This window comes from Parasteatoda tepidariorum, chromosome 1 (genome assembly GCF_982258835.1).
Source record: "Parasteatoda tepidariorum strain Cologne lab strain chromosome 1, Ptep-v5.0, whole genome shotgun sequence".
Lineage (NCBI taxonomy): Eukaryota > Metazoa > Arthropoda > Arachnida > Araneae > Theridiidae > Parasteatoda > Parasteatoda tepidariorum.
This window is the reverse complement of record NC_141755.1, coordinates 69187718-69210826: the sequence shown is the minus strand read 5'-3', so window position 1 is coordinate 69210826 and position 23109 is coordinate 69187718. Positions and strand designations below refer to the sequence as shown.

The window sequence follows — 23109 nt, the reverse complement described above, 5'->3', positions numbered from 1 at the left end:
TATACCTTTAGTGTAATAAATTGTCACTACTGCAGATCTTATAACGGTAATACCGGAAATATTTAATACCGCATTAAATTAAGCTTTACTGGCGAGAATAATAGTTATGCGTTTTATTACGATCTTCGAAATAAGTACCGATATTAGTTCGTTCACCAAAAGAGATTATAAAAATATTTGCGTCGTTACTAATTATTTTTAAAATTACAATTAACTAATTTTGATAATAAATGCATACTAGAATGAAATTTTTTTTTTATTAAAATGCTAAATTTAAGGATTCTTCTTATTCGTGTATATAAATTGTGAGAGACTTCCATATTGGCTTTAATGATGCTTAACTAATTTTGATCATTGATGCAAATTAAAATGAAAAAATAAGTTTTGATTCTAAAAAGCCAAATTAATGGAAAAACTTCTTTATCTAAAAGACCATAAAAAACAGCCTTATTATTATTAAGGCCAATGATGATCAGTTAATTTTAGTAATGAGTAATACTGCTATTATGTTAATTGCAGTTTTTTAATAATTACTAAATATACTAAGATTAGTACCTCTTTATACTTCTAAGAATATAGGTTTTTTACGGCTCACTGAAAGGAAAATCTACAGGAAACAATTCTTGATTATGATAATTTTTGACTATCGTGGGGGTTGACCTCGAGCAATAGCATTTTTCCAAATGATACTGAATATAATTCTCCTTATTTTGAAGGAATGAACTTTTAAAGATAAGATTTACTTAATCTGATAACATAAAGCTAGCTAAAAGGACAACAAATAATAAAAATTAAGAAGTTAGAATTGTTTCATTGTGTCGGTATATGTCTTTCAGTTTTGTGCGTTGATTTCGTCGTGTTGGATAATATTGATTCATTGTTGTTTTCGCTTTCACCCCGTATATAAGAACGGGTATTCAGCTAGCATAAAAATAAACCAAAAACCAATGACAAAACGGAAAAAAATATGTGGTAATTAGAGGGTAATGTCCTTGAAATCAAAGAATATCATGGGAACCAGAACGGAATATCAGCAAAACTGAACGAAAATTATTAATATCATATTCTTGTTTAAACAATGTGCTTAAATAACAGAAAAAATACAACTGCCCTGGCAAAATAGGCCACAACTGACCGGCATTTCGTCAGCACTCGGACTGTATGGACTGTAAACATATACGTTCTATGTTATTGGAGGCAGTAATACACATAACAATTAAAATAAATGTCGATTTTTCTCTTTTATTAAGATTTATTTGCTCTCTCTCCCTCATGAAGTTTCCCAACTCACCCTGGGTTGAGGTGTATGGCCTTGTCTATGGTGGTTACACCCTTTACTTTACATCATTTATTATGGCAACAACAACCCCAGAGGTCCTTGGTCCGAATCCTGCTGACAGCCATCAAACATCTCTCTCTCACTATCTTCTTCACAGTAGGGGAGAGTGGAGTCAATTGTAACAGGGTACGATTGTAACAGAGCAAAAATTTTGAGTGTCGGGTTCTAGATTTGGTTCCTAGGTGGCGCACAAAATGTATTTAATAAATCTACATGTACACTCCTGCTGGCAACCATTTTTATGTACTTTTGAAAGAGTTACATCACAAAAGATATTTTCACTCTACGTAAGTACTTTTTTTGGTATTAGAATATTATATTGTAACAAAGTAATTTTTTTTAAACAAATAAAAATTATTAACCGAATATGTAAGTGGACACCTTAATTAACATTTCAATAAAAAAATATTAGTTTTGTTAATCAACTAGCATTGTTTTTAACAAATGAAGCTGAAATGGCGTCTTGGGGACGATTGTAACAGCTGAAAATAAATAATCTTATGTTTACAAACCATTGCTTAACTCTTTAAGAACCACCAATAGTTTCCTATATCATTTGTCTATTGCATGTGCATTATTTTATTTGTCACTTTTCACAACATAAATTAAAATTTTTAACCCCTTAAAGTTAAAAGTTTAACCCTTTAGGTCTCTGCTCATTATTATTTTTACTCCTAAAATATCACTACTATTTTGATCAATAAAAAAATGTATCACAACTATGATAATATGTATAATTAACAATGTTTTAGTTGAATTTATGAACTGTTACAGTTGATCCCGTAAGTGGGGACAATTGTAACAAGTGCACGACTGTCAAAAATTGTTAATAACTAATATAATAGCATTTAAATAAGGTATATATTTTTTTTCTAGTAGAGGGTAATCTACTTTACTCGTCTGTCAATTGATACTAATAATATATTGAATATTTTGTTAGTTAAAAATAGTTAGGTAAGTAAAAAATGTTACAGTTGATCCCACTCTCCCCTACCTATTCTTGAGGCAAATTGGTAGACAAAAAAATTTCAATGTATGAACAAATAATGACTAGTCCAACTCATACCAAATCAAATCATTTGAGCTTCATTTATCATTAAATCATTTATCATTTGAGCTTAAAAACTTCTTACCATTTTAGCAGCTAACACTTTAATCCCTTTCCTATTCCAAATAAGACATCTCTAAACATTCTCCTGATTTAATAACATGTTGTCGTAGGAATGTTTTACTTTAAATTTTTTGAACTAATAAAATATTAAACCTTTTGAGACTAAATTTTCTTTAATGATAAGAAGAAGATAAAAAAATTAATTACAAGCACAAAGGGCAAAACATTAGTCACCTCGAGAGAATCACGCACTAACTCGATTTCGAACATGAGAACAGCCTGGATTTGGTTAGGAAGGGAATCCACTTGTAGGTACAGTGCGTAAAAAACAAAAACGGACTTCCCAAAATAACTTAAGGTCTAATGATCGGATTTGCACGTTCTGGGATTCAGTCTTAGTGGTTCGATGGGGTGACCTCAAATATGCTAATTAATTGGTACAAACGATATTCTAAGTTAGGAAATCAGACACAAAAACGTACTTTCTCTGAATAAATATATCATTTTTTTTGTTGACGGATTTGGATTTATAACCCTCAAAATATAGCCATAATCTGGGAAATATGGTTCCAATAGTTTGATCAGGAGAGCGGTCCGAAGTTTGAACTCCTTTATGTTACTTTTAACGTATTTCAATATATCTCGAGAACTTTATAAGCGAAAAGAAAAAAATTTGCACACAGTTAGAAAATACATTTATTCAAAGATAATTCCATGCAAAAAAAATTTACTTTTAGTAAATATTTATTATTTTGCATTATTTTACTTAATAATAGTTGAGCGAATTTTGAATTGTAAGGTATATAATTTTTACATTATTTTAAAGAATGTTATTTTAGATGATAAGGTTAACTGCAAAATTTATGTGAAATCAATCGAATAGTTTCTGAAAATTCAAATTTGTGAAAGATGGTTTTTTTTTAAAATTCGATTTCTCTGGAGCTACTTTCTGCTCTAATCAGTTCAAAAATTTAAGGTCAACCATTAAGATTGAGACCTAGAAAGCGAAGATCTAAATCTTAGATCAAAAGTAATTTAGTAGTATTCGTATTTTTTTGAGCACTGTACATTTACTTTTGCACATTCTCACTATTTTTCAAAATATTTTACTAACTTTATATTCATTAGATCTATATTTTTTGAATTTACATTGCTTACAAATATTGTAGCTGAATGTATGCACATCTTTATAAATTATAATAATAATAATTATAATAATAATTATAATAATAATAATAATTATAATAATAATTATAATAACAATAGTAATATAATAATAATAATTATTATTATTATTATAATAATAATAATTATAATAATAATTATTATTATAATAATTATATTGCTTTTAATATATCACAGTGTATTCTTATTAACGATACTAAAATAGCCATTTTCTGACATGAAAACAGCTGTATAAGATTAAATTGTTTTTGGAACAAACCATATAATACTAATCTTTCTTAAGTAGAAAATAAGAGGCATGTTTTCCATTGAGTAACTCCTACAGCAGCGGAATTAGGAAGCTATTGCAGAGATAAGGCTCGTTTTTTTCTGATGAAAGTAAATTTTCCTTTAATCCTTTTTGCTGGTATTATTAATCATTGGGCAAAATGTGCTTGGGAAATTATCAGAAATAATTGTATTATAATTGCTTTTTAAATATTCATAATTTAAAACAAACATTACATGCATTTAGAGCCGAATTTTCATAAAAATAATTATATCACAAGAAAAGTTAAAGAAAAATATTTTTTATGCAAAATATTAAATAGATTAATTTTTATATCAATAAGGATTTTTTCTTTTTTTAGTCTAATAATATTTTGAGTTGTAAGATTTTGAGAAAAAGTTTTTTACATCGTTTAAAGAAATATAATTTTGTATGGCAAAACATGAAATTTAGGCCAAAAGGACAGAATAGTTCCATAGAAACCGAATTTTATAAATATGAATTTTTCGAAATTAGATTTCTCAGGAACGATCTCTCATAATTTTGTACTTTGACATTTAAAATTGCATTCTAAAATGGTATAAAAAATTGTGTACATTACAATTCAAAAATGTTTCGACTATTATTAAATTAAATAATAAAAAATTATTATTTTTATTAAAAGGTATATTTTGCATGAAATGATATTAGAAAAAATTAATTCTATAACTGTGGGTAAATATTTTCTATTTGCTTAAAATAGTGGTTTCCAATCTTTTCAGCCTCTCGCCCCCTCTAAAGGCTGATTACCACCTATAACCCTCCCTCAATGTTGGCCACACTTGTCTGTCTCCCTCTCTGTCTCTTTTATTTATTTATTTATTTTGCTCAAAAAACTATAAGCATCGATTATACTAAATTGAAGAAGAAAAAAAGAGCAAAAATGAATTTTTTAAAAAAACAACAGATATTTGAAGGAAAATAATTAAAACTGGAGTACAATTTTTTTTTAATAGGAAACTGGAAGAATTGAAAGCGTTTATAATTAAAATTCGAAAAATCTATTGTTCATCGTTACAACGATTTCTATGTGCTTTCAGTTATAGCATGAATGTTCGTTAGAGGTTCGCTTTCAAGCAAATGTTCACACTATTTCCTTGTTCTTCGAGGCTTTGGAAGACAGATTATTGTTTAACCCAAACTATGAGGAAAAAAAGTGAGAAACTTTAAATTTTTATTTATTTTATTATATTTTTAGTTCGTAATTCCTTTTCTGAAATCTGAACAATCGGTATTGTATAGATTTTCAATTTCGATATTCGCTAACTTTTTATTATTGTTTTAATTTATTTTCTTTTAAATACTCATAGGCCCCCTTGAAGATTATCGCCCCATTTAAAGCAGAAATCGTCCACTAGCGGGCAATCACCCCCAGATTGAGAACAACTGGCTTAAAACATTCTTAAGATCGGGGTGAAATACGCGAAAAGTGAAACTAACATTCAATTATCCAAACTTTGGAACGCTCTCCTGACCAAACTATTGGGACCATATTTTCCAGATTTCGGCTGCCCTCTATAATTTGGAGGTCAGAAATCCAAATCCATCGTAAGAAAGGTATGTTTATTCAGAGAAAGTGCGTTTATGTGTCTGATGAATTTACTTGAAATATCGTATGCACTAATTAATTATCACACTTGAGATCAACCCCTCGAACCTCTAAGACTGACACCTAGTACCGGATGATCCAATCATTGGATCAAAAGTTATTCAGCGTGGTCCGTTTTTTACTTTTCGCACTGTACATTGCTTCCAGTTTAAGGCCCCCTCAGAGGATTTAGTCACGCTAATCAAGCATATTGCTGATAGGTTGATTTCGATGTTATACTCGCTGTTCCAACATGTCCCACAAAGGGTGGTTCAAGTCTGGTGATTTAGAATGCCGATCGAGATGTTATATGGGATGTGAGTGTTCATATTACCAATCATATATTCCTCCAGTTCAATATACTTTATTATTGCCATTTAGAAAACAGAGGTATGCTCATCAGGAAGATGTTGATTAAAAAGCAACTCTCGATTATACTGAATGTTGAAATAAACATAATGTTAAAATGAACATAAAATAAACATAATGTTAAAATGAACATAAAATAAACTCATTCAATATTAACAAAAACTTACAGACTTATGAATTTTCTATTTTTCATTTTGGCACAATTTCTTAAAATAAATTTTACATTTTTAAAAACATTCAAATTTAAAAAAAAAAAAGAACAATGATGATACTTTTTATTAAATTCTTTAAATTAAATATGATCACTAAGAAAAAATAGTGAGCTCTAGCGTTCTGCAATTATTTTAATTTTCTATTGAATAATTATTTTTCAATAATTTTTTTAAATTCAAATTAGCAACTAAAAATATTAGTTAATTATAGGATTAGGTTTAGAGATGGAAAGATTGCACTCAGTGTATAATATCGTAAGTGGTTCAATATGCACATAAAAAAAACCGCCATTGGTAATTACTCAAAACTAAAAATTAATAACATTTAAGTGCAAAACTGTTTTTTTTTTTTTTATTTCCAGGCAGCGTCGATGCACTTCTCTCCTACCTTTCGGATACCCTTATATTTTCTAGGAAGTTATTGGTTAATTGTCGCCCATGTCTTAGTATCAAGTAATTTATGTCTTTAAAGTAAAAAAATAAATTAACAGTAAATTTACTAGCAAACTAATAAGATGTTTTCTTGCACTGCTTTATTTTATTTTATAACCGGCGTTGAACAACCGATCCAATTCTGAGTTTACTACTATAAGTGTTCAACTCCACAGTCTCGTCTTGTAATTTTCAATCCAACTCGGAAGACAAGGGAACTTCTGGATTGAGCATTGGGACAAACTAGCCTTCAGCGGGAACTCTTTGATGTAACTAACCAGCATTTGTGCAACATGGAGAGGAAAAACCACGGAAAACTCCCACGGTCAGCCCGATAGCAGATGGATTCTGAACCATGATCCATCTAGCACGGAGATATTTTACGTCAGCACTGTGATCGGGAGCAGAATTCGTATCCACCAACCACAGCTAGGATTTGAACCTGGATCATTTCATTGAGAGGCGAGAGCTCTATCCCCTGAGCTGCTAATTAACTAACACTGCTCAAACTATTTTATTTTATTTTATTTTATATAACAGCCGACCCAATTATATGGGTTTACGACTACTAATGCTCAACTCCGTAGCTTTGTAATTTTGAACCCAATCCAGAAGACAAGGGAACTCCTGGATCGAGTATTGGGAGGAATTTGCCTTCGTGGAGGACTTTTTGATGGAGCTAACCCGCATTTGCGTTACATGGAGAGGAAGACCACGAGAACCTCCCACGGTTTGCCTGACGGCAAGGTGACTCTAACCCATGATCCGTCTACCACTGAGGATATTTCACGTCAGCACTGTGGTCGGTGCAAGCCGGATGCGGAATTCGTATCGACTGGGATTCGAACCCGGTTCGCAGCATTGGAAGGCGAACGCTCAAGATGCCCTGAGCCATCACGGCTCTTGATCAAACTATTTATAAAAAGTTTTAGCTTAAAGCTCTTGAATCCAAACATAAATTTATAATTTATTAATACATAATGTTAGGATGATTGATACCGAAGCCTTATTGCAATCGTGAGATTAATTTTGTAAAAGAAATATGTGTATTACTATTTATATCTTTTGAACGTACTCAAAGCTGAAAACATAATGAATAGCAATACAAATAAATTCAGTATTCAAAGAATTAATGCTACTTTAATGAATCAGTCCCAAAAAAGGCTTAGAATTGGAGTGCATTCGATTATTTGCTTCTGATTGCATAATTGAGATTTACGTAAAAATTGCATTGTCCTTCTTTTACCGCTACTTCGAAATGACATTTTATTTTATTTCAACTCATCTACATCTGGATCTATCTTTTTTTATATCAGTCGTTAACGTAAGTGATGAACAAACATTACATTATTGGTACAGACATGAAACCCTTACACGAAATACGATTTATTATGCCCAATGTTCAAATCAAATATACTATTCTATTTGTTTATAATTTAGATAATATGATATGAATACAACGCATTTTGTCATTAAAGTATGCGTGGGGCTTCTAACGTAATAGGTAAGAAAACCCACGCATTTATTTCTAACCAAATATTTCGCAATCAACAAGACGAAAAGTCTTTTTTTTTTCCAATACTCCCGTGAAGCTCGTTCCCTGTTTCTTTTTAAAAACTTTTCAGGCCTCAATCACTGTAAAGTTAGCTCGAAGCGTATTTTAATTCCATTCATATCTTATTGTAAACATTATTAAAATTAACATTTAAAGCACATATTTAAGGTTAAGCCTCGAACTATTCAGATAGAGTCCTAGCATGTGATAATACGATCATTAGAACAAAAGTTAGATGTTCACTTTTGTAAAATTCGAAGTACATATTTAAGGTTAAGCCTCGAACCATTAAGATAGAGTCCTAGCATGTGATAATACGATCATTAGAACAAGAGTTATTCAAGATGTTCTCATTTGTAAGATTTGAAGCACATATTTAAGGTTAAGCCTCGAACCATAAGATGGAGTCCTAGCATGTGATAATACGATCATTAGATCAAATGTTATTCAAGATGTTCACTCTTTTTCTTATTTTTTTCGCACTGTGTAATTTTTTGTTTTTTAAAAGTGATGAAATTATTCAAATTTTTGTCTGTTGGCTCCTTAGGAGCATTGTATCAAAAATATCACGCTTGGTGAGGAGAGGGTTTGTAAAATTGTTACAGTTTAAGACAAGATCCTAACTAAAAAGAGCCTAGTCAAATAAAAGCAAAAACTCTTATTAATAACAGATAGCAGCATCAAAATATAAAAAGGAAGAAAATTTATTTCTATGGGGTCATCTCAGAAAGCAAGATTATTGGAAGATTTTGGAGAGAGGTAAGATTTTTAAATTTTGTATAAAATTTAAAAAATCATCCGTAACAGAGAAGCTTTATTTCGATTCTATTGTCGCTCTGGTTCCCACTACAAAACATTTAAAATAGTTTATATGATGACATTCTAATAATTAAAATTTCATAGACCAGTCCTGCAAAGTATTTAGTTGTTATAAAAGTAAAAATACTTTATAACTGTTCGATATTGAATGGCTAATTGTTAAGAAAAAAAGTTTTATTTTGCCATTATTTGAATTAAAATTACAATAGGGATTAAGAAAAAAAAAAGAATATCTCGATAACGAAAAAGATTTAAAATTTCAAGTTTAAAAATAACAAATCTTAATAATTTGCATACAAGATATCAGCAACATTTTCTGAACTGTATGAGAGTTTATTTAAAAATAAAATTCGAACCCGTCATTTTAATTAAGCATACAAAAATTTCATTTTGGCTAAAATGGAAACATAACAAATAATTAAAAAGTCAATCCATAAATAGGTTGATTAATACCTCCAACAGATTAACAACTGAGATTAAAATAGAGATTAAACAGGCATGATTTAACAAAGAATTGGGAGGAAAAATGTTCTGAAAAAGGCAAAGTCTCACCTCGAGTTGTCGTGCCAATAATGATGAGGATGAAATAGTGATAGACGAGTATTGTGCCTCATCGGTCACAATAGAAATATACTACAACTAACTCGCCAAAATCATGCAAATTTGAAGAGAAAAAAACTTATGCTTGCTTAGATTGAGTAACATATCATTTCTTGCCTTATTGCATTGCGTTGCCGAACCACACACTGCACAAATGACTATGGTAGCCCCCACACAGTAACGTAAAACTAAACTCTAAAAATTGTGAATGATTATAGTTTGTCTTAAGTAAGAACTCCTCTAGCCATTCATCTGGACCCGTGGCGGTGACTATGGTAACGAGGTAGAACTATTTCAAATAAGGGTGTGGGGTCACTGTTTAGGACAGAGTTTGGCTAGGATCGGTGGGAGAAAGGGTATCTTTTTCTTCGGTCTATTGTGCAGGCCCTAGAGTGAAGAGAAGCTACCCTCCCTGAAATACGCTACTCTTGTTTCCATAGCAACAGACGGCCTCAGACTTTATGGTCGGGGGAGTTCATACCGTAGACAAATTATACTTAATTACAAATTAATATGGAATAGAGCGTACTTATACACTGCAAAAGGTGTAGTGTAGTTAAATATTAACACCAATAATTGATGAACCTTTACACCAATCTGCTGCTCGATGGTGAAGAAAGTTATGTTTTTTTAGAGTTCCATAATTATTGTAGTATGAGTAGGCAAATAATTATTGTATATTTATACTATTTAACTTAGTACTTGTGTGAAATTATAGTAGGGCATGTTTTAAACGTATAATAAATGCTTTCGGGTCATTTTTAGAAGTTTAAAGGCGAATAATTGTGCAATTTCAAGGTAGTGACAATAAAACTGTTTGTTTACAAGAAGTGTACTTGTGAAATATGAATTCTTCTTGTCGGTTGTATTAACAAACTGGTCATAGCCTATTTAATACCAAGTAAGTTTCAATCCACCTTACTGATTGATAAAAATATTGATTGTGATCGATTATTTGCCAGGAAGTTTCATTCCTTTTTGTCGAATTGATTTGATAAATTACTCACATAAGCTGTTATAAACTGCATGTATGTTTTCAGTTGTATAATAAAGGTATTTATACTCTCACAAGATTTACATAAATATGTCAATTAATTGCATGAAATAATTTTATAATATTTAACTTTCATTCAACCTCGGTTTTGTTCTTATTCATATTAATATTCTGTCTGTGCTGTGTATATGCTTGATTAACAAACTAATTTTATTTAGAGAAATATATTGTATGCATGCATCCTTTATTTATGATTCCTGTTTTAGATAGTATCGTAAAAGTAACTTATCTGTGATTCTTATGTGTATCATATTCGACTATAATTATAAATTTTAGTGTAACTGAATAACAAATATGGTGGTGACTACTTCACTCAACACCTCCTACAACTGAAAGCCTCTACACGGTCCGATCAGACCACTGTGAAGTCAAACCGGTTTACGAAAGAGCCATTTAATAGAAAATATAGTAAAAATAAGAAAGTGGTAGCAAATATATGTCAAAAAATTATTTCTTTAATTTATTAATATGATTGGTTTGTCTTATTCACTTGTCAACCACCACAGATTCAATTCTCAAATATATATATGATAAATTTCTCTCAATTACTTTTAAAATAGAATTTGGGTTCATGCTCACAACTGGTTCACTTTTTAAAAAGTCTGTGCAGATTACTTATAAAAAACCGTGTGGAAGGCTTTTTGATGTAGGAGGTGATGGTTTCACTACACTTGGAACTAACCTCGGTTTTGATGTAATTAAACACTCAGAGTAACACCACTTTGGTGCAAAGTAGTTGTGCCACCATTTTTGGTGTTGAGATACTCGAAAATTTCTGTCAGTGCACTGACAATCACTTTTTTCTAAATTTAAACAATTTTTAAATGGAAAAACAATTTAATTCCGAAAATGTTGTAAAACTGGCCATTCAGGAAATCTCATCCTGGTTCTCATCCTCAATCAGAGCTTTTTTTAATTTGCCAGAACAAACTGTCGCTTGCATAGAATGAAATAGTTTCTTACATCTGTAAGCTATCGATCAATTTTGCGCTTAACAATTTATGCCCAACAAGTCTACTGTTTGGCGACCTAATATGTAATAAAAAGAAAAGTTTTTCATATTCAGCAATCGCCTCATTTCGATAATCCATCAATGTAATCAGATCAGGAAACCATGATGACAATGATTGGATTCTCTTTTTTCTTCTAAGCTCTGTAACTCCTCAACTATATCAGAGTAGAAATAACTAGATCTACTTAACTTTTTCAAGGTTCTATGATCCAACAATTTGATCAGGAAATAATGAAAATGACTGGATCTATTTTATTTTTTCAAGGTTCTATGATCCATCAATGTGATCAGGAAATAATGAAAATGACTGGATCTATTTTATTTTTTCAAGGTTCTATGATCCAACAATGTGATCAGGAAATAATGAAAATGACTAGATCTATTTTATTTTTTCAAGGTTCTATGATCCATCAATGTGATCAGACCGTGATGACGATGGTAGGATCTATTACTTCCCCTGGATATCCAGGCTACTTTGGGCCAAACTACTATTGCGTGTACAGTATTTATCGACCTGATATTTCAGTATGTCAACTGGAATTAGAGTTCATCGAATTCAGTGTGGGAAAACACAATCCAGTTAGCTGCTCGTCTGGAGCTTATTTAGAATTACCAGGGAAAAACCGTTTGTGCCATGACATTGATGGAAAAAGTAAGAATTCTAAAGAAAAAAAAATTTTCCTAAAAGGAATAAATATATTATTTGCAATAATTGAAAAAGATATACTATTTTTTTTTTCTTTTTCACTTTATAAGAAATAAAATATTTAAAATACGATTTTCGAAAAATAATAACCTTTTAATTCGTCAATTTTTTCGATTAATATTAAAAATAAAGTTTATTTTAAAGCAAAATAAATACTAAGCGTTAATTATTTAGTTAAGCGAAACAAAATTTAAAATTTTCATAAGCTACTAAGATCAAAAGTTTAAAAAAAAAATGACGAATTTTTTGATTTTTATAACATGTTATTCGATATGCTTTCATTCAATGACTGTATTATTCGAAGAGTCAAAAATCTGGGCCCCTTAATGTTAATTTCTGCAATGGCCAAAACTTTCGATAGCTCTCCTGCTTAAACTATTGAGAATATATTTTACATATTATGTATATACTCCTTACATTTTGGAGTAAAATATGCAAGTCTGTCGAAATAATCTGTCTTTTATTTTAGAAAAGTACTTTTATATGTCTGGTTTCATAACTAAAAATATCGTTTGCGTTACTTTAGTTATCAGCATATTAAAGGTTAATCTCTTGAAACCATTAAGATTGAATCCTAGTAAGTCAATATCAGATCAATCTATCAAATTATTAAACTCATTGAAATCTTCGCTTTTTTCTTTTACGATCAGGAAAACTAAAGTGAATGGAAACAATATAGTCTTAGGCAAATCTAAAAACCAATGATATGATTCAATCGATACAAGCATGCTCATTCTTAAATTGGAAATAATTAAAAAAAATTTTTTAGAATTCAAACATCGAAAAGATTTTATTCCAGAAAAAAATTATTTAAAAAAAACATTTCTTTAAATTCTTAATGGAATAGAAAGCTTTTATATTTCAACAGAGATGCCAAATGCTCCGGACACGCCAAAACAATTTAAAAAACGGTAAATATCTTCAAACTAAAATTTGCAAATATTTGACTATTTTTGCTTACTTTTAAAAGGTTTAGCATGACTTAACTATAACAAAGTAGCGAATTATATAAGCCTGCGAATTAATTAAAATAGTTGTGGATAAAAACCTTATAAATTGAATTTATTAAACCAAGAATCACAATTAATAAATTACCACTCAAAAATATTTATTCTCTGTCCGGAGCAAGTTAGCATTTCAGTTTCCATATCAATTTTCCTCCTAAATTTTTTAAGAGTTGTACAAGCCAAAATCCCAAAAATTAAATCGCTCAAAAGTATTAATCATTATTGGTTTTTAATCGGCAAAAGTATGAAGAATAACATAAGATCATTCATTAAAACACTCTTCGATTTATTATCATCGAATTTTTCCGCATCTGGAACGTAACTTTTTGTTATACACTTCTAGCAGGTGCTGCTTCAGAAATAGTTGTACTTTCATTATTGCTATAGATTTTTCATGTCTTAAGAAACTTGAAAATCCTTTTTATAGGTTGACCTTATAAATACTTAGTTTATACAATACTTTAAAACCCTCAAGCAAAATTTAATATCTCACATAATTTTACAATTTCATCGTGATTTATAAAAAAGGAGTTCCCCTTCGTTCTTCTCGTTTATTATAAGGAAACTAAAGAATGAGTTATGCAGAAAAAGGGAAAGCAAAAAAATAGCTGCCCAAAATTGCCCCGTTTGATTTTATTAATAAAATTGTAAAGATAAAAAAAAATTATTATTTTTTCGAATTTTTAATGTAACGATTGTTAAAAAAAAATTAAACACGATTTTTATATTACTTTCATTGGATATAAAAAGATACAATGAAGTAAATATAATCAATTTCTACTTTTTCTTAGAATTTCTATCATATATCAGTACTTTTATAACAACACTTTGAAAACTAATAGCTGTTTGAATTGAAGATATCAATTCATTGTCGGTAAGAGGTAACAATCAGTTAAAAGTATGTGTGCAGTTTTGTGAAATTATTAGTGCAAAATTGTAGTTTGTAAAATTGTTGTTTATTTAAAATGTTGGTATTTAAAATCGATCAAGAAAAGATTTTAGATTAGATTTTTTTCAAGCGATTAGTGAACCGCTTATTTCTCCACACTGTGATCCTAAAAACTCAATCCCATAATTTGAATACATATTTTTTGTATATATTTTGTACGAAAGAATTTAATTATCATATAAAATAATCCAATATATAAGAGAATTAAATATGATTTTTAAAAAAAACTAGTCCATAAGAACGCAGATTTTATTTATTTTTTGTTACTCGCCCTAATGCTATAATAAATTATAAATAATATGTTTAGGAGTAATACGTCAATCTTAAATGTTTTGAATAACAATAAAAATATAACTGTTATGAAGTAATTAGCATGATTAATTAGACATATTCAATTAAACGCCACCATTTTGAATATTAAAATTCTAACATCAGAATCTTATCAGCGACCTCGAAAACCCATATAATGAAGAATTTTTGAAAATATGTTTCGGAAGTATCAGTTTTGGCCAGTTTTTTCCGAGTTTCAACCACTGTGGGTCGATTCTTAAATGGTTAATTACTGCTAAAAACTAACTTTGCTAGACATGGTTCCTATAAAAATAATCTTTTATTTAAAGTCACTGATAGGAAAAAAACTAAGAAAAATTTAGTTTTTCTGAGAAAATTTTTTTTAAAAAGAAAGATGACATGATTATAATCTTGACGCTGCTGAAGCTTATATTAATGTTTTTTTCAGTGACCATAAAAGTGTCCGAATTCCAGGATCCTGTGACTTTCGAGTTTCGTAGCGACAGCCGCATCTCAGGAAGAGGTTTTTACATACAAATAACTCAAATACCTAACACTTGTCCGGGATACAACGGTAAGAATTGCTATATTCAACTTTAATTTACTCAAGTTACTACAACTGAACTTGTGCTTTCTCTCTGTCTATTACATGGGTGAAGTTCTTGTCTTTTGCATGCTTGATAAAAAAAAAAGTATAATTGTTGATTACAGTAAAATTTGTCATTAGAAATTTGTTAGTTTGATTATAATTCTGTAGAAAAAATTTTATTTAGGGAATTCTGTAGAAAAACTATTTTTATTAAGAATTATCTGTATAAAGTAAATCTATCTAAAAATATTTAATTAAAATATGTTTGCAATTCTTTCTAAAAAAATGGTTCTAATTCCACAGAAATTAAGCTCAAATATGTTTAAGTCAATCGTATAATTTTTATCTCGTTTAGAGCATTTATTTCGAATGAAAAAAAATGTTTTTTTTTTTTTTTATTCTTATTGAAGTTTTTTATGACTATTTTCAATAAGAAACTATTTAACAAGCTAAAAACCATTAATTTCATATGTTTTTTTCTTCTTTTAAATAAAATTTTATCATGTTGCTGTTGTTTCTACTGCTACCTGCCCTATACCATGATGCCTGCTTGGTGAAAGCAAGCGAATTCAAGGCAGAGGACGCATTTCTTGTTTTTCAATGGTGTTATCTAAAGCCAAAAATACGACTACAGTCACCGTCCGTTTTAAAAGGACACATTTATGCATCCACAGATCGTAATTTTGACTTGAACCAGAGAACGATCACTCTTCAATTCAGTAACCCCAGAGATATTGATTTGTCATGGGAACTTGAAGGATTTAATGACTCGACAGATTGAACGTGCACCTGTCACCATTTACTACACAGGTCTGAGTCTTCGGCGGGTGGGAATCGAACTCACGACCACTTGGACATGGGTCCAAGCCCTACCGACCAGGCTGTATCACGGCCATGTGGAAGTATTTTATATCAAACAGATTACTACACTGTCTCCCTAACGAATCTTATCTCCGAAGAATAAGTTTTGCAAGAACTAAGGAAAACAAATTTCTTCACCTGCATCAAATAAGGGTTAGAGTCAATATAAGTTTCAACAGTATTTTTTTTTTTAAGAGATTCAAAAATTCTGCAACGAAGTATTTAGAAAAGGTTGGAGTTAGGGCCTCTTAATTTTTCAACACAACAAGAATTAGTTCATTATTCGAATATTAATATATATATTATTTAAATTGAAAGGAAAGTTAACATTTGAAAAAAATTTAATTATAAAAAAGATCCATTTTTTCCGATTTTTAAAAGGATTTTCACCAAGAACTTCTGAAGTAAGAATTGTTTCCATATTTTAACAGTTTGGAACAAAACATGTTTTAAAAAACAGTTTTAATCCTAATAAAACTAAATAGAACTTTCTAAATTTTATTTTTGACTATTCTGCAGCCCTCCCTCACCTCCCAGAATCTTTAAAACGCTGTTACCAGGAGGTAACAACCTATTCAGGATACTTTACACCCATGGGGAAGACGACGACATGTGACTTTGTAATATGGAGAGCCGACCCCACAGTATGCCGAGTACGGTTGCAAGTATCAGCATCTATCTATTTATCAGTACCTTGCATGTACAACTTCATACAGCTACCGAATGGTGAAAAAATGTGTGCTTCTGTAACTGAGAGGAGTAAGTTATTATTTTTATATTAAAAAATAGCAAAAATTTTATAACCGAAAGTCTTGTGGTCGGCTGCTGAGCAGTACCATGGGTACAAGGATCAGGAGAAAATTTCCTTTTCCTTCAGATCTATATCTAAATTGGAGATGAGATCTATATCTAAATTGGAGAAATGGCATCACAAATGAGATCCCCTCTGCGGAGGATCAAAGTTGTGAAGGCATGTCTTTGGATCATCCTCGGGTATGTTTCCCAGACCACATTCGAAAATGGCCCATTGTGCAGTTCTAGTGTGACGTTAATTACGTACTTATTTACTTTTCTTGAGAGAAATTTTTGTATGAATTTTATTAACTATTAACATATTTTTAATAAATCATAAAGGAAAAAAAAAGATTAATTTTTTTTCTCCATTTTACATAATTGTTTGATAAAATTTTTTAATAGAAGTTCATTTTTATAGGAGAAGTAGAATTTTCAAATGATCTTGATTTCATTGCATTGCATTATTACAACCTACATTACCCTATGTTTAATCTATGGGTAGACCAACTCAGTAATTCGTGCAACACTTTAAGAAGACCAACCATCACATCAAAAAGCAAAAGATGGGCTTGGAAGGTAGTTCCTCGATGATGAAACTGAAAACACTGAACTGGCTATCTACTTATTTTAGAACAGTCTAAATGGAACTTTGGAATGTATGGTTAAAGTTATTAGAAATTATGTCTAAGATGTCCAATGGATTATCATTTACGCTCTTGACAAACTTCATATTATCATTCATGATAATAAAATTCATGACACTGTAGTGGCTTTTGTAAACTTTAGAACAGTGTAAATGAACAATTGGGATGAACAGTTAAAATATTTTAAAAATTACTGTATAACACAGATGTTTAATGTATTGTTAATTTTTTCTTTTGATTAACTTGATATTGTTATCATTCATAATGATGAAATTTAAGACATGGTACTGGCCATCTGTTTTATTTTAGAACAATATTAATGGAAATTTGGAAAGCACGGTTAAAAATTATTTTATATCGGAGATGTCCAATGTATTAAATTTTTTTGACAACTATATATTATTATCATTCATAATGATGATGAAATTCAAGACTCAGGAGTAGTTGTTTGTTAATTTGAGAACAGTGTGGTGTAAATGAACCATCGAAATGAATGGTTAAAGATATTTAAAAAAATTTATACAACAGAGATGTTCAATGTATTTCTCATGAATGTATTTCTTATTTCTTCTTATCATGAAAAAATTGATATTATATTACAGAAATATCCAATGTATTATTTATTTGATATCTCTACTGGCTATCTGTTTTGTTTTAGAAGGATATAAACAGAACTTTGAAATTCAAGGTTCGTCACATTTTAAAAAATTTTATAAATGAGCTTTCTAATTTATTAAAAAAATTTTGAGGACAGTTTCGATATTGTTATCAATTACTTACAAACTCATTTATTTCCCATATAAAGTGTCCCCAGTTTTTTTTTTAACATTTAAGTAAATGTCTATTAGTAATTTAGTTAAATATAAAATAATTTTTTTTCACATTATTTAGATTTACTTCCTTGGATTATATGTTTCTTTTTTTTAATAACTCTAATATTTGCTAAGTATTTTGCACTAAAAACTAGTATTTATATATGATTAAATAAAATTGTTTTAAAAATAAAAAATAATAAAGACAGACACAAATTGATTCTTATACTCAAAAGCCAAAATTCCTAATTTTTTTCAATATCAATTGACAAATCCTCTTCTTCTCATTTGAATGGTTTAATCCATTAATTACCTTATTTCAATTTTACAATTATACTTTCCATATTTATTAAATATTGTGCAAAAAACTGGGAAAATGCTATATGTTTCATTTTAAAAGTAGAAAAATTGATAAAATTAAGGAACAGAAAACAAAGAACAAAGTCACTTCCAAAAGCTAAAATTATATGAGTTTAGCTTCATTTCAAATACTGGATGTCTCTTAAAATTACTTATCACTTGAAAAAATAAATTAATGAAAAATGAAAGGAGATAGAAATGTACAGTTTGCTGAGTTCTGTTTAGGAAACCAGATAATTCTTCTCTTCAAGCTTAAGTTACAAATTTCACAAACAGCTTTTTACTGGGGAAACTTCAACATGATTTAGAAACACAGCTGTCATTTGCACTACATGCAGGAACGATGTGGTGAAGACTGGGAACCAAATTAACACTAGAAAGACTGAAACTTAGTATATACCTATATTGCCTAAAAGCAGTCAAAACAACTGCATTGTGAAAGAATAACTAATGTGTAAAGAAATTTGTTTAATTAATTTTTAATATTTTTTTTATATTATTTACAGTTACATAACAAGTTATTAGTAAATATTAACAATAAAAAGATTTACTTCACTTGGAAAGAAAATATTAATTTATGCATTATTATTTGTACATTTTTTGCAAATGAAAAAGCAGTCAAAATGACTTCCTTTAGGCAACCTAGTGTTAACAGATGCCCATACAATTACTTTCTTTTGTAATGGTCTGACAAGCAGCAGAAAGCATTGCTTTATAGGTTTTCTATTCCCAGCACCATCTGTTGATCAACTTTGCAACTACTAACTTTAAAACTTTATGAGGTTAAATAATAAAACTCTTTTAAGACTTCTCTTTTTGCTATAACAACAAATTATTTTCAGTTGTTCTTGTAAATAAAATAAAATAACATTATTAACCAAATGCTTGATATGTACAATCATTAAGAAATTTTATAAGAAATGAATACTTAAAAACAATTTGCAGCAGATTAATGAAAAAATTATACAGCTGAACCTGTTTATCTCAAACCGCCTTATCTCTAAAACCTTTATAGCTTAAAATTTCTACAATTGCCTACATTCACTGTCTAAAACCAATGTATTTTCCATGTTTATGTAGAATTTTTTTTTTCTTTTTCGAAACCTCCCTTTTATCGAATTTCTAATAATAAAGCACAAATGCCAAAACTTTCTTTATCAGTAGAACTTGCAAACAGATAAATTTCATGTATCCACAGGAAGTAGGGATGAACAGGTTGGGTGTGTTTCTTGGAATTTCAATCACTATCCCTGCTCTTCCTTAAATAGAAAGGAATACAATGATTCCAGCAGAAAGTGAGGGGTTAATGAGTAGTGACCACCAGGGGTTAGCTTTTCAAAATAGATAAGAAAGCCAAGAATAGAAATTCATTTTCATCTCAAAATTGCAACCAATGGATCAAAGGATAATTAGGAGTTTTTAAGTGAACAATAGAAAACAGTTTTTTAAGCTAACTTGTAGATACCATCAATGAAAAGAGTTCTCTTCCAAAAATAAAGATGTTAGATGCTATCAGAACTACTGTTTGCGTGGAGAAATGTGTCTCTACAAAGTATCTAAAATGGTTTTAAGAATAGCTGTAAAGATGATGAACAAGAGGTTGAAGGTATCAGTGGACAACATGCGGAACATAGAGAGATGCGGAAATCATAGATAATATATCAATAGAATATAAGATGAAGAGGAAGAAGCTGAAGATCATATTGATGAACCAAAAATTAATACAAAAGAGGTAGAAAAAGCTGTAGAATTCTTATAAACTATTCTGGAATCCCAAGAAAATGCTGGCTATGAGAAATTTGCTCTCTTTCTGAGATTAAATAAATAATCGAAACAAATAAGGTTATGCGTCAAAAATCTTTGAAAATTATTTTCAGCGTTAAATGTACGTTAAATTTTTTTTTTATGTAAATAGATGTATATGGGGTAATTAATTTAAAGAAATGCCTATATTTTTCTACTAAAAACAATTAAAGCACTTTTCATAGAATTTTTTAATTAAATTTAATTTTTTTAAAATACCCGTATAACTCGAAACCTTTTTATCTCAAATTTTTCGCCTTTCCCATGAGCTTCGAGATAAACAGGTTCGACTGTATTAACTTAAGAAGAACTTTTGGAACTGCCAAAAGGAATTAATGCATGAATTGGTTAATATGTATTAACATACATAAACAGCCCCAAAAATGCTTCTTCTGCAACACAATGGGCAGTACTTAAAATATGAAAGAGGTGAGATGTTTTGAAATGATTTACATCAAAGGACTTAGCAATGAAGATTTTGTTTGACTGATCACACATTCAGTTCAATACAAATAAATAATTTTCGAATTAAATTCTTTTTATTTTACTTAAGACTATACAGTACAATTCAAAGTAATAAATGGTTTATTAATTAATTCTATTTGTTTAATTGCGATATTTAATTTTCTATATACCATTTATTTATTGTATGTAAATGTATTTAGGTAATTTATTTTTTCCTTATTATATTTAAACTTAAGAAATAAAATATTGATTGTGGTATTTGGCTGCATTTTATTTATATCTTATATTTATTTAGTTTTCACAAATAATACAAATCAAACCTAAAGACAATTGAATAAAATCAGCTGTTTCATTTTGAATGAGGCTTGTGTATAAGCCAACATCATGATATAAATAGTAGATTAAAAAGGCAATTAATTTTTAAAAAAATACATGGAAATCATGACAATTTAAAGTGAGTTAGAAGTCAAAACTACCTCAAGCCATAAAAAAACACAACTAATCAAAAACTGAATTAAATGCAGCATTTTATTACAAAAAAGGTAAAATATTAAAAATAACTTTCTCATTTCGTTTCTTTTAAAATTGTTGAAGGAGTGTTTAGAGGAATACCAAAATTCAGAAGCAATTATTTTTTTTAATTTCTGTTACCATTTTTCACCTCCTCAATTTATTAAAATTTATAATTAGTTTTGTCATGGACAGTTACATTTTTAAGAACTATTTTATTACCATGTTTCTAAAGCGTAAATAAAGTTTAAAATCTCAATCAGCTATGGAATAAGAATAGAAACCCCTAAGAAATTTAAACATGCATTCAATTTACACAGTTCTACATACAAGGTAGGCATTTTGTCTGAAAAAAACCTATTTCTTCCAGGACACTGAAAGAAACCATGAAAAAAACTGGACAAAATGGGAGAAACGAAAATGACCAACATAACTGTTTAGCAATAAAAATCAGGAAAACAGCTTAAATTTAAACAAACTAAACCAGAAAATTAAAAGCTTTTCACATCAACTCTTTTAAAAAGATAACTATTTTCTTAATGTTTATTTCAGTTTCATACAGAATTTCAAAATCTATATAATAATTAAAAGCTGGTTTGAATATTCATACTTACCAACATATAATTATTAAAATTGGTATGTTATTTGCAATAGCGAACATAATACATGACTTGTAGTGAATATCTTTAGTATGTTATTTGTCAATTTAGTAATATTAATAAATTTGGTTATAATTTTTAATCAGTTCATTCTATAATATAATTAAAAAATAATGCCTATACTATACTTTTTTGTGCAAAATACCAAAGGACTGCAGTTGTTATAATTTCTTAAGAAATCATTAAATTTATTTCCCCCCTAATTTTTGCTCTTTACTATTTACAATGTGAAAAATAAAAGTGAAATAGTTTGGAACTTTGTACTATTATTTAAGATGGATGGCAGTTATTAACTGTTTAAAAATTCTATTGTAATATCTATTTGAAAAAGTTTCTTCCACTTGGGTCAGAAGAAACCTTTTTTTCTGAGGCAATTTTCTCTATCATTTTTAATACTGTGGAAAAACTTGCCTTCTCAAGTTTCTTAGCAATATTTTAGCAACCAAAACTGCATCTAGCATCACTTACAAAACAAAAAACAATAAACATCAACCCCTTTAAATTGCTTTCCAGAAAGAAAAATATAAATATTGCAAATTAATATAACAACTCTCTGATACAATTTGAGGTAGAATAATAAGAAAGGAAAATGGAATTGAATTTTCAAAGCTAATGCAACATTTGTGAAAACAAAGAAAGATAATCTTTCTACCTTTTTATCTACAAAATTTTACAAATCACAAAAGCATGACTAACTATGTTTGTATTTTACAAGTTTCCGCTCAGAAATTTTTTATTGCTTTCTATATTTGGACTATTGGATGTGTATTAATTTGAAATTAAAGAAATTTCGTGAGAAAAAAATTGACTCATTGATGACTTTTGATATATAGATATAGAGGGAAGTTTGTTTACAATACAATACAAAAAAAAAATAAAAAAAATAATGCTTTTTTTTTTAACTTCAAGCAATCAGAAAAATATTCAATTCAATGTTTTGATAAGGGATTTAAAAACACTTATAATAATAAAAGTTTAAGCGAATAATATTATTTCCTACTCTTATTCTATAAAAAAAATATATGTTTCATAACTCTTTCACCACACCTGAAGGTCACATGGTAAGTAAATATCC

At 29.1% G+C, this 23109-nt stretch overlaps 1 protein-coding gene across 1 annotated transcript in view; it reads left to right on the top strand.

Annotated features, from left to right (window-relative positions):
- LOC107444493 (cubilin) overlaps window positions 1-18176 on the top strand; it is an 83985-nt gene extending 65809 nt beyond the window's left edge. The window contains exons 7-10 of the mRNA XM_043056066.3: window positions 11981-12235; window positions 14985-15110; window positions 16506-16745; window positions 17200-18176. Coding sequence (XP_042912000.2) covers window positions 11981-12235; window positions 14985-15110; window positions 16506-16745; window positions 17200-17372 — 794 coding nt within the window. The 3' untranslated portion in view covers window positions 17373-18176. The remainder of the gene's footprint in view (window positions 1-11980; window positions 12236-14984; window positions 15111-16505; window positions 16746-17199) is intronic.
- The last annotated feature ends 4933 nt before the right edge of the window (window positions 18177-23109 follow it).